The 13,619-nt window shown below is 37.0% G+C and overlaps 1 protein-coding gene across 1 annotated transcript; it reads right to left on the bottom strand.

The window, feature by feature from the left end:
• Positions 1–4,538: 4,538 nt before the first annotated feature.
• LOC112185382 lies at positions 4,539–7,904 on the bottom strand. The gene is made up of 2 exons (XM_040514849.1): positions 7,766–7,904; positions 4,539–6,872 (listed from the first exon to the last, which is right to left on the bottom strand). Exon 2 carries the CDS (start codon positions 6,274–6,276, stop codon positions 5,089–5,091), a length of 1,188 nt encoding a protein of 395 aa, XP_040370783.1. The 5' UTR covers positions 6,277–6,872; positions 7,766–7,904; the 3' UTR covers positions 4,539–5,088.
• Between the last annotated feature and the right edge of the window lie 5,715 nt (positions 7,905–13,619).

Here is a 13,619-nt window from a genome sequence, read left to right as displayed (position 1 = left end):
CACCATCTCTAGAATGAGCTTACTACGTTAAGTGAATTGTTTGGGAATGGAAATTGTGATTTGTTTTCCTAAAGTAAAAAGGTTAAAGAAATGAAGTCAAAGTTCTAAGTATAATTTCCATATCCCAATCAGTTCAAATGCAATATCATTTGGATTATTTTGGAATGGATAGTAGATTTTTATGTTAAAAGGATATTTTGATGGGCTTTAAGGACTTTAAGGAAATTAAGTGAATGCCTTAAGTGCTTGATTGATTAAGTTAATGACGTCAAGTTACTTATTGGTTTAATTTTATTATAAAGGACTCGTGCGTGTGCCCAGGAAATTGGAAGAAGTATCGAAAGTCGGAAACGAAGCTAATTGTGGACGAGCACTCCAATTCTAGGTAGGGTGATGGTACGCCTGAATTAAGCGCACAAAATTACCCTGCAAAAGACAATTGTTAGTATAGGATAAGCAGGGATCGTTCAGTCCGGGGATTGAGGGTACTTTCACAAATTGCACTAATGGAACAAAACTATCAAAAACTAAAGAAAGAAAAGAGAAATAAAGTTGACACAAAAACTAAATGAAAGGGGGGTTTAGGTTTTGAAAACGCAAGCAATAATAAAAGAAAGAAAATGTTGCAAATTTTAGGGATTCTAAATCAGATGTATGGACGTTGAGAACTTCGTAATCCACCACTAGTTATGATCAGAGAAAGACAATTTAACCTAATCTTCAATTACTAAGACATGTGAATGAAACCAATCAAGAACTTTAGGATCGCCGCTAAAGCCTTATTTTTCCCAAAATTACTTAGGACCGTGAACGCACTGCATCCTAAGCTTGCTTATATGCAATCAAGGTGTAGAACGCTACCCTATCAAATTAACTCATTAAGTACACATAAACACATTAAGCTCTTTGGAAAGATTGATTTTAGAGTACAAAACTAGTGAGGAACGCCATCCTAGCATGCATTCTATTTGTTTGATTTCACCTAACATGTAGGCTTTACTACTTAAGTGTTTTAAGATCGTGAACGCACTGCACCTTAAAACTAGCTCCAATTACATGCTCATATTTTAGGTGATCAATCTAAGACATAAACATATAAAAGATTTTATAAAACAAAACCAAACAAAGCATTCACAAAATCTTGTAATTGAGGAAGAGATTCAAAAGCTAAAAATCCATCACATAACTAGGGTTTCATACTAGTTCTCAACATAGAAAATTACTCGCTCATAGTTTGGAAATCCGAAGAAATATACATATTGAACTCGAAAAGTACAAAAGGAATAAACCGTAGAGGGCAGTAGATATCACGATCTCACTTTGAATATTCTCCAAGAAAGCTTGAGGCGTCTTCAAAGCAAGAGCACGACAGGATGATGGAAGATGGTGGCTACGGCTTCTCCTTGGAGTGGGGATTTCGTGAACTATGATGAGGGGAGAGTATGGAGCTGTGGTCTCTGATTTAGGGCAGTAGATGGTGTGTGTATCTGTGTTTTTCTTCTCTCTTAAAAATGTGGAGGGAGGCCCTTTATATAGGAGTTACAAGTTCAAGGGTATTCTTGCAGTTAAATTGAGTTTTTACTTCTCCAATGTGAACTCTTCTTCTTGGGCTGAAATCTTTGACTTCTATATCCTTCACAGCTCCTATATAATGTGTACAACTCATTAACAACTCAGCAAAGAGTCCTCAAGAAGCCTTAAAGCAATCTGCCAATAGATACACACAATCTGCCAAGAGATGCAAAGAATCTGCCTAACTTTTGATAGCCTTTTTAGCCCCTCTCTTAACTAGGTTCCATCTCAGATTTGAACGTGATTTTCAGGCAGGTACAAGCTTTGATATTTGTCTTCAAAAGTCTGCAAAAATATTCTAAAAAACCCCTCAACTTGTTTCCCAAAAACAGCCTTGAAAAGTCTTCACAGTCAAATCTGTCAGAAATTTCCAGATTTTCCTTATTGTTTGGTCAAATTTATGGGCTTGTAGAATGACTTTCTAGCAATCTTTCTGTCTATTTCTCAGGCCTACAATACCCTATAGCATCATTTATTGACGTCCAAACAATAATCGTCCAAAGGATGCTCCAATAAAGTCTCCAAAGACGGCTCAAACATGCTTCGCAGATAAGACTTGTCAGAAATTCCAGATTTTTCTTATCCTCTGCTCACCTTTGCAGCATCATAACTTATGCATTCCGCCACCTTTCTGGATGATTCTTGATTTTAAAATTCTCTACAACATCTAAACTTCAAATATGGGTGGGAAACTTTATGCGTATCATGCTGTAAGTGCAGTAGAAAAGCCCTTGAAAAAGCTTCCTGAAAAGCTGAAGGAAACAGTCTTCTCGAGGTACCAAATTTGACCACAGCCTCCGGGTTCTACTTTATCATTCTGGACCAAATATTTGCTTGTAGTTACAGTAGAACATGTGATCTTCAAATATTGCTAGGCTTTTCTTCATGATTCCACTGGAAAGTTCTTCAAAACACCTTCTGAATACAGAAGAAAATAAGGTAGCTTCTAGTACTCTGTTTTCTGCTTCTCGGCAACTGTTTTGCACGAATTTTTCCACAAGCTTTCCTTCTTGTTTCTGACTGTATAAATGGTGATCTTTCATCTTTTGCATCACTACTATACACCCGAGCCTTAACTTGCCACAATTGAGCTCCTATTTCTCCACGGTTGCTCCACAAACCTCCTAAGAACATAACAAAGTTAGTTTGATCTTTTTAACGAAATAACTAAGCAAAAGTGTAAAGGGTTAAACTATAAATTCGTCGCATTTTATGCTCCTATCAAATTCCCCCACACTTGGCTTTTGCTAGTCCCTTAGCAAAAATCAAAACTAACAAGACTCATAAAAACGAAACAAAAGACTCTAGACTCAAAACAAACTAGCCCTTCAACATTGTCGTCTCAGAAATCTCTTACTTTTATGGCACCAAGTTAAACACAAAACCTAGAATCATTACAAGATCATTGTAAGGTTAATAAAGATCAATGACTAGTCATATACACAAGTAGGACTTGGGGGCTACAATAGTGAGGTCAATGGCGCTATGCATGCTTCAGACAAGTTATGATTCAAATCCTCACAATGTATCCACTCTTTCTTCTCTCAGATTCAAGGGTCATGCTTAAAAGCTTTCATTCGCTCAAGTATATGTGAGAGATGATATATCAAAACAAACAAATAGCTCACATATAGAAAACAAGGCTTCGAAAAACATGAATATATTTTTAAAGATCTCATGAAAGATATCAATGCATGCACAAATGGACCCAAACCATATGCTCAACTCTTGTTACTAATCTCCACAGATCAAAGGTTTTCCATCTCAAGGATCAAAGAGGTCTTAATTCAGGTTATAATGGGGCCAAGGCTTAAGGCTTCAAGAAATGAAGGAATAGGAAAAACAACAAAGTGTCCTAAAAACTTAGTAGAGTTTTATGTTGATGTAGAGAGACTTTCTTGCTTTTAGTCACCAAGGCATCTTGCAACGTTGAACTTTTGTGTGTCTTTATCGAGGCCGGATGTCATTATGTTGGGCCCATGCTTCATTCTAACCTCCCTTTGAATACTTGTGAAATAGGACAAAGACCAAATTTATCGTACTTAGGTCTTCCCTTCAAAACAAACTCCTTATCCGCAATGGAGGGACTAAAATCCATAAATACTTGCACATATTTTTCATTGTCGCACTTTTTTTTTGGTTTGGACAAGTCTTTCCCCCACACTTATTATTTCTCATCATTTTCATCATCCTTGACGTCACCTTGATCTTGTATGTCTCAAAATTAAAACTCCACTAAATATTTAGAACAAGGGTAAGGATACAACTATTCTAAGGTTCAAGGGTTAGGAATATTGAGGGTGATGAAAGAAAAGGTTCAAATGTAGGCTCAAAGGGGTTGAACTAAGGGGTGCACATCTTGTGTACACAAAATGGGGACACAGGTTAAATTTGGCTATGGTGGAAGTTCCTATGTTGCCTTTATCCTTTCCAAGATCAGGAAAATATATTGACTATAAGCTTTGAAAAGCACAAGAATGAGTTCTAGTAAATTCTCTAGTCCATTAAAATCTATGGCATGCAATTGATCAAAATGAAGGAATAATGAGATCAACAAAATCATCGCCAAGAAAATAAGAGTCATGTTTGCACATGTATGCATGTATTAACACTCGAAAAAGAGAGGAGATAGGCACAAAATTCTCACATAGGTTTTATGAATCAATGGCTCATCTGGCATGCTCAAATCTGTACTATGTAAGCAAGGCCATATCCACTACAGATGCATATGATCAATCATAAATTCTTATTAACAATAGAATAACATCGAATTTTCATCTTTAATCTCATGATCAACTCTTAGCCATAATTTTAGAGATATAAGCTCATCCTAGACAGTTCAAAGGCATCCTAAGACTCAAAGAAAACAAATGACTCAAAACATAGAAATATATATATATATATATATATTTTTTTTTTTTATTTTTTTTGTTTTTTTTTTTTGAAATATATGACTCAAAAACAAATTTTTTTTTTTTTTAAATATATGACTCAAAAACAAATTGACAAATTTGTATTTCCCTCCCCCACACTTAAATTAGACATTGTCCTCAATGTATGACAATATAACTCACAATGCACAAGAAAAGCATAGAGAAGGAAAATCCAAAAGAAGGCAAGTAGAAAGATAAGAAAGGTTATAGAAAAGCTCCCCCTTGAAGACCTCCCAATGCTCACGACCTTTGGAGAAGACTGAAGTTAAACACCAACTTCAAGGCACAAGGCCTTGACTTCCAAAACGTAAGCTCCGTGCAATATGGACTCCAAAAGAAGTGATGAGTACGTCTGCTGGTTCCATCTTGGCTACAAACTGCAGCAAGCCCAAGTTGACTGCTTGCATAGCCGGCACTCTATTGCAAAGTGTAGATTTCCTCGCCTTTCTTAATGTTTACACCTGCACACTCACAAAACACATTAAAACGAACTAACAAAAATAAGATTAAAAATGAAAAAGTTTGGGTTGCCTCCCAACGAGCGCTTGATTTAACGTCTTTTCAGCCTGACGTGTACTGCCAATTAAGTGTAATCAGGAGGTTTAGGCCGCGGTTCGATTAGATGCTTAAGCTTCTTCAAAGATATTGCATGGTCCCTTGCAAGTAACTTAGGTAACTTGGGAGCAATGGAAAAATGAGATTTGATGCTCCTCTTTTCCTTTCTCCTCTTCCGTTGTCTCCATCTTTTCTTAAGTTTAACAATCACAGCAAGAATGACCTCCTTATCAGATTTGAGGTGCTCACATATCACCATCTCCGCATGATCAACAAACTCAAACGTTGCTTGGATGGGGAGAACATGTGTAGAGCTTGAATGAGGCGCTGAAGAATCATGTGGTCTTCCATGTGCTAGCAATAAAGGTCCAAATGTAGAAGCCTTGATGGACTCCTCTTTTAAGCAATCCTCCATTATGGTCTCGTAAGATTTTGGATCTTCATAAGGTAACATGATTGTTTCAGGCACTTGGGACACATTTGCATGAAGCTCATCCTTACTTCCTCCTTGATAGGATTCATCTTCATCATCATCAAAGGGATCTTCCATTTCCCATTTTTCAAGCTCGGTTATGCAACATAGTTCGTAGTCCTCACATGTCTCAACATTGCGTTGCTCTTCATAAGACTCATCCAAATCCCTTATTTCATCCTCAACATAGCTTGAATCATTGAACTCATCTTGAGGCTGATCCAAAGCCGTAGTTGTTGGGAACTCCTCTAAAGTTACCATCAGTGTAGAAGGTTGCTCTTGAGATATAAAGGTCTCCCAACGCCTTTGAGTTTCTGCCCAATCATCACCATTCTCACGAGCTTGCTGTATGGAAGCATCCAAAGCTTGCTGTTCCTGAATCATAGCTTGAGTTGCAGCATTTAGAGCCTTAATCATCTCATCATAATTATTAGCCATACCTGAGTTTTGAGGTGGAGGTGCTTGTGGCCTATAATCATGGTATGAACATAGGGAAGCATCAAACGCATTGAAAGATCCTTGCTGCATATTTGGATTGTTGTTCCATGAAGAATATGGAGAGTTATCCCATGCTGGACTGTATGGAGGTGAATAGTAATTATTCCAATGCCCTTGGTTGTCTTGAAATCCTCCAAGCATGGTATTTTGACCATAGTATCCTCCATACCGGATGCTTGTACATGTCTCTGCTGAATGACCAACCATGGAGCATATGGAACACACCTTGTAAGATTGATGCAGCATTACATTGAGAGACAAAACAAAAATTGAAGTTAGTAAGAAGTAATGGAATGAAAAACAAGTGTAACAAGACAATGAATTTCAAGAAAAGCACTATCTTAAGTTAGATTACACGTTGGTTTATGTGAAGAGAAAAAGTTTGAGATTAAGTTTGAATCAAGGTTTGGACATGCGGCCCAAGATGTTTCAAATGTTAATAATTGTCGCCCTCAACCCAAAGCATTCGATAACTCTTATTGGGACACGGCCAGGTAGTAGAGGAACGATTTTGGCGGAGCTCAGCTCACTTGTTTAGCAGGGGACGAGACCCTTTGCTAGCACTTCTCGTATCCAATCAGCCTAGACACCGTATCTTACTAAGATGAATCTAGCTGAACAATGGGGGTTAAGACAAGAATTAACAAAAGAACCCTTCACCTATTCCGTTATGATTCACACTTAAAATTAAACTAGAACTCAAAGTTAATATTTTACACGTTTTAAAAGCACTATACAAAAATAATTAAAAAATAATAATTAATGCAACTTGCTAGGGATTTTTCAATCCCCGGCAACGGCGCCAAAAATTGGTACGCCTGAATTAAGCGCACAAAATTACCCTGCAAAAGACAATTGTTAGTATAGGATAAGCAGGGATCGTTCAGTCCGGGGATTGAGGGTACTTTCACAAATTGCACTAATGGAACAAAACTATCAAAAACTAAAGAAAGAAAAGAGAAATAAAGTTGACACAAAAACTAAATGAAAGGGGGGTTTAGGTTTTGAAAACGCAAGCAATAATAAAAGAAAGAAAATGTTGCAAATTTTAGGGATTCTAAATCAGATGTATGGACGTTGAGAACTTCGTAATCCACCACTAGTTATGATCAGAGAAAGACAATTTAACCTAATCTTCAATTACTAAGACATGTGAATGAAACCAATCAAGAACTTTAGGATCGCCGCTAAAGCCTTATTTTTCCCAAAATTACTTAGGACCGTGAACGCACTGCATCCTAAGCTTGCTTATATGCAATCAAGGTGTAGAACGCTACCCTATCAAATTAACTCATTAAGTACACATAAACACATTAAGCTCTTTGGAAAGATTGATTTTAGAGTACAAAACTAGTGAGGAACGCCATCCTAGCATGCATTCTATTTGTTTGATTTCACCTAACATGTAGGCTTTACTACTTAAGTGTTTTAAGATCGTGAACGCACTGCACCTTAAAACTAGCTCCAATTACATGCTCATATTTTAGGTGATCAATCTAAGACATAAACATATAAAAGATTTTATAAAACAAAACCAAACAAAGCATTCACAAAATCTTGTAATTGAGGAAGAGATTCAAAAGCTAAAAATCCATCACATAACTAGGGTTTCATACTAGTTCTCAACATAGAAAATTACTCGCTCATAGTTTGGAAATCCGAAGAAATATACATATTGAACTCGAAAAGTACAAAAGGAATAAACCGTAGAGGGCAGTAGATATCACGATCTCACTTTGAATATTCTCCAAGAAAGCTTGAGGCGTCTTCAAAGCAAGAGCACGACAGGATGATGGAAGATGGTGGCTACGGCTTCTCCTTGGAGTGGGGATTTCGTGAACTATGATGAGGGGAGAGTATGGAGCTGTGGTCTCTGATTTAGGGCAGTAGATGGTGTGTGTATCTGTGTTTTTCTTCTCTCTTAAAAATGTGGAGGGAGGCCCTTTATATAGGAGTTACAAGTTCAAGGGTATTCTTGCAGTTAAATTGAGTTTTTACTTCTCCAATGTGAACTCTTCTTCTTGGGCTGAAATCTTTGACTTCTATATCCTTCACAGCTCCTATATAATGTGTACAACTCATTAACAACTCAGCAAAGAGTCCTCAAGAAGCCTTAAAGCAATCTGCCAATAGATACACACAATCTGCCAAGAGATGCAAAGAATCTGCCTAACTTTTGATAGCCTTTTTAGCCCCTCTCTTAACTAGGTTCCATCTCAGATTTGAACGTGATTTTCAGGCAGGTACAAGCTTTGATATTTGTCTTCAAAAGTCTGCAAAAATATTCTAAAAAACCCCTCAACTTGTTTCCCAAAAACAGCCTTGAAAAGTCTTCACAGTCAAATCTGTCAGAAATTTCCAGATTTTCCTTATTGTTTGGTCAAATTTATGGGCTTGTAGAATGACTTTCTAGCAATCTTTCTGTCTATTTCTCAGGCCTACAATACCCTATAGCATCATTTATTGACGTCCAAACAATAATCGTCCAAAGGATGCTCCAATAAAGTCTCCAAAGACGGCTTAAACATGCTTCGCAGATAAGACTTGTCAGAAATTCCAGATTTTTCTTATCCTCTGCTCACCTTTGCAGCATCATAACTTATGCATTCCGCCACCTTTCTGGATGATTCTTGATTTTAAAATTCTCTACAACATCTAAACTTCAAATATGGGTGGGAAACGTTATGCGTATCATGCTGTAAGTGCAGTAGAAAAGCCCTTGAAAAAGCTTCCTGAAAAGCTGATGGAAACAGTCTTCTCGAGGTACCAAATTTGACCACAGCCTCCGGGTTCTACTTTATCATTCTGGACCAAATATTTGCTTGTAGTTACAGTAGAACATGTGATCTTCAAATATTGCTAGGCTTTTCTTCATGATTCCACTGGAAAGTTCTTCAAAACACCTTCTGAATACAGAAGAAAATAAGGTAGCTTCTAGTACTCTGTTTTCTGCTTCTCGGCAACTGTTTTGCACGAATTTTTCCACAAGCTTTCCTTCTTGTTTCTGACTGTATAAATGGTGATCTTTCATCTTTTGCATCACTACTATACACCCGAGCCTTAACTTGCCACAATTGAGCTCCTATTTCTCCACGGTTGCTCCACAAACCTCCTAAGAACATAACAAAGTTAGTTTGATCTTTTTAACGAAATAACTAAGCAAAAGTGTAAAGGGTTAAACTATAAATTCGTCGCATTTTATGCTCCTATCAGGTGAGCATTCCCTATCTTGTTAGTAGTTTTCTTGTGCATGTATATGCTTATACATATATTAAGCTGCCTGCAAATACGTTTTTGGTTGTTCATTAGTCGATGCCTCGTGATATCCGTATTTCCATAACTGATAATTGCTTATTGCGAAAACCGAGGCTAGACTTGCATGTTGAGATACTGTACTCATTGTATGTTTATACTTGTGACCTGAAAGTGAATGGGACCTAGACGTGTAGATTCCTAGGGATCACAAGGTGTCAATAACCGTGAACCTCCGGAGGGGGCCGTGCTGCTATGTTTGTCGAGAAATGGTGAGTACAGACAGTGAACCAGTCATAGGAGATTCAGGGCCAGGAAATGGACACTTTCGCTACTTGTAGTCACCTGGACCACAGAGTAGTTGGTCGGTTCTCGAAGGAAGACGAACCGGGTCGGTCACCGATTTATTTTAGTTTAGCCGGTATGTAAGTATCTCGGAGCTCCAACTTGTGTGAAGCATGTTGCATATGTTTTATCAAAGAGAATAAATGTTTGTGGTTGCGTCTTTTAAAAATATTTTTCGATAAACGTGCACAATATTATGTAGTAAATATTTTCAAATATATTATTTTCAAACCTAGCATGGTTGGGTCGGCCCTTACTAGGCTATGAGGACGAAAGCTCACCCCTACAACAGTGTGCAGGTTTCGAGCATGTGGTCGGGGAGCGCACAGAGGAGGCACATGGCCCGGCTTGGCACACTTCTCTTTAACTTTACCAAAAGAAGGTCTTGGTCCTTTGTTGGATTTTAAAGTCACGTATTTATTTACTTTTATTTATTTCCTACTCGTTTACCAAAATTCCGGGAGACCCGTAACCCTGGGGCGCGTCTCCCATATTTGTAGTTAGTGTTTTGTTTTCCAAATTAGGCTCCTATTGTAAGCCTAAAACTCATAGCCCATTTTAAATTTCGCATTTGAAATTGTGTTGTTTGGTTGCTAGAATAATTTGTCCAAGAAAGTGTTTTGTGAACCAACAGTCTAAACCCAAAAGGCCTTGCGGTTTCGGGTTGATGAGTCATCGAGATGTCATTCTTGACATGTCGGTTTCTCATTGGCTAGAGGTTGCGGCGCTGTGGGACCCCCCTCTCAGGTCACTACATTTATTCTCACACAGATTAGCCTTTAGGGAATTACTTTACTCTTCACCCAAATTTTCTTTTAGGGGATATCTCCTCACCCAAATTTTCCTTGAGGAGATTACTCCTCACCCATATTAGCCTTGAGAGGATTTCTTCTCACACATATTAGCCTTTAGGGAATTATTTTAGTCCTCATCCAAATTTTCCTTGAGGGGATATCTCCTAATCCAGATTTTCCTTAAGGAGATTACTCCTCACTCATATTGGTCTTGAGGGGATATCTCCTCATCTAGATTTCCCTTAAGGAGATTACTTTGAATATATGCAATATGACTTGGCCAGTAACTTGGTCAGTGACAAGCGTATAACAGTGACATGGTCAATGATGCAATGTGACTTGGCCAGTGACTTGTATTGCAGTGAAATGCAATGTGACCTGACTAGTGACATGAATATAACAGTAACTTGGCAAGTGATATGCAATTGACAGTGACATGTTCAGTGACTTGTGATCAACCTTGGACAGGGTCAGTGACATTGACCTGTTGAATTCAAAAGATGCCGAAAATTAAAATGTGATGTAAAAGATCCATAAAAGTAATGTTTCATTAAGGAAAACTAAACATATCAGTGACATCATAAAAAGATACAAAAAGCTAATTTATTTAATAAACTGAAGTTTACAATTTACCAGTGACTTGCATCCTAAGCCCTAGGCAAATTTCTAAAACTCTAAATCTGCAGAGATCCAATTGTGCCTATGTTCCGCAAATATCTTGATTATATAAGCTTTATATAGCAAAATATCCTTGCTGAGTTTCTTCTGAATCCCCTCATCTTTCAAAAGTTTCTCCAAAGTTTCTCCATGTAGTTCACCTCTGTCTTGGAAAAATCAAGTGCCGGTTGTGATATTTCAAGCCCTTCCTTTCGAACAATGGACACATACCTAGAAATGTTGTAGAAGAAGAACAATATAGAGTTTGAGCAACAGAGTTTTACAATAGTTCAAATGCAAGCAAGCATCCTAACTTTGCTAAAAGGAAATGCAGCTACAATACTGTTGAGAATTGAAATTATCAACTCCAAGGTCCTCATCCCGTAGAAGAATGATACTATATTGATCAACTATATCAGGATGTAAGAAACGCTTTGCGAACCACCTAGGCATCAAGAAAGCTATCACTCTGAAACGCATCTAAAATAAGCCAACTTCTAATACAAATGAAATGATTGAAGGCATGAAGATAAGTCCTGTGTACCATTTTGTTTGATTGACTGCAAACACATAAACGACAAGATCATTCCATTGAAATTGCTTCCACTCATCAACGTTACCATCATAATGAAAAAGTATCACAACAAAACCACTTGACAAAAACTGCATTTACGGTGTATAAGATCAAACACAAAGCCAATTTAATAGAATGTCAATGCAATATAATCTATTAAATATCACATTCCAATAATGAAAAAGGCATGAAACATCAAATAACATAATTATAAAAATTTCAAATCAGCAACAGTTTAACAGTTCAGTAGTTCATTAGTTCAAGAACCTGTAAACTTTGAAACGTAATCATTAATGAAACCATAGAATACACCCGGGGGGGGGGGGGGGAACATAGTGCCTAAACCCCAAATTACAATAATCCAGAAGAGAACATTTCGAAATAACACTAGAAGCCTGAAATTATCTAGAATGATGCACAGCCTTAAGATGAGCCTGAGAATACTAATTAGCAAAAAAGAAGATCAAAAGAACAATTAAGATTACTAATATGCTGTAGCCAAGAAATAAATGAATATGCCCAAGACAAAGGATTGGGTAGGGTAGTAAGATTCTTTGAAAAAGAAAAAGAAAAAGTCGAGTAGTAAGAAGACCCAACCTGAGATGAAAAGGTATATTGTTTAAATAAGTGATCAATCGTTTCTGTATGATTATTACAAAAAGGACACAGATGAGAAATAGAAGAATTATAACATGAGATTATCCAACAGCACAAGTGCGGCTGTACACCTAAGATGACTAATGTAAGTTAATAAGTGGAAAAGGTAGAAAGAGAACGTGGATGGGAAAGGTTGCTACATACTATTCCTCATTCAATGAAGGTTGATTTTCTACTTGACCAAAGACTAACCATTTTGGTTAAATGCAATTAAAAACTACTAAACTAAAACTGCATTTTTCTTTCTAATTAAAAGTAGACTTTAATGATGCTGTGCTACTTGTAATGATGCTTCTTCCTTATAGAGTTATCTTTCCGGTATGTCACCGCTCTGTCAAAGCAAATGGAGTAGCCTTTCGTGCACTCTTTACTAATTGGTGCTTGTTAGAATACATAGATTTTGAGGAGAGTTCTGGTATTATTTCAGGATATTCTCTTTATGCTTATTGTAATATGGGGTTCAGGCTTTACGTACCCCCTTGTATTATGCAATTTCATTAATCAAGGCTTGAGGGTAGCCGCACCACCCCTATTTAAAAAAAAAAAGTAGACTTTAATTAAAAATATCCCCTCGATTAGACGTTAAAATTCTAATAATTTAAATGGATTTCAATGAGGAATTGTTTCAATGGAAGTGATACCTGCCCATTTTATTTATTTATTGGCTTAATAGCCATTTTGCTACGCTAGGTTTCACATTCGTGTCAATTTGCTACCATACGTAAGTTTTATTTTAGCCAATTTGCTACCTTAGATTTTCACAATTAACCAATTATCTATATTAAGCATTATTTCTGCCAATTTGCTACCTTATGTTTTCAAAATTAGCCAATTTGTTACCTTTTCATCATATTAATTTGTCTATTTTTTTCATCCAAACTTTGATTAATTTGGAAATCATTGGTAGCAAATGGTTAATTTTGAAATTTTGGAGAAGTAAATTAGTTAATCTTGAAAGCCTAGAGTAGCAAATTTGATGGAATGGCAGTAAATTGACTAATTTTGAAACCCTTAGGGTTGCAAATTAGCTAAAATAAACTTAGGGTAGCAAATTGACACTAAGGTGAAACCTAAGCTAGCAATTTGGCAATTATGCCTTATTCATTAGTATGTGGGAAGGTCAATGAATTCATCTCCTTTTTACCATCATCAATCTCTCGCTTGCCTACAACACAGGCTACTTCAAGATAGCAGGCCCTCACCTAACCATCATTAAACTAAACACAGATAGAGTAACTAATGAGCAATTAATGGGAACTAGAGGTCTAGATGCTTTTTTCCGTGATGCTCATGGAAGTGTATTGGTGGCT

The sequence above is a fragment of the Rosa chinensis genome, chromosome 2 (genome assembly GCF_002994745.2).
Source record: "Rosa chinensis cultivar Old Blush chromosome 2, RchiOBHm-V2, whole genome shotgun sequence".
Classification (NCBI taxonomy): domain Eukaryota; kingdom Viridiplantae; phylum Streptophyta; class Magnoliopsida; order Rosales; family Rosaceae; genus Rosa; species Rosa chinensis.
The sequence above is the reverse complement of the archived record's forward strand: the minus strand, read 5'-3'. Positions and strand labels throughout refer to the sequence as shown.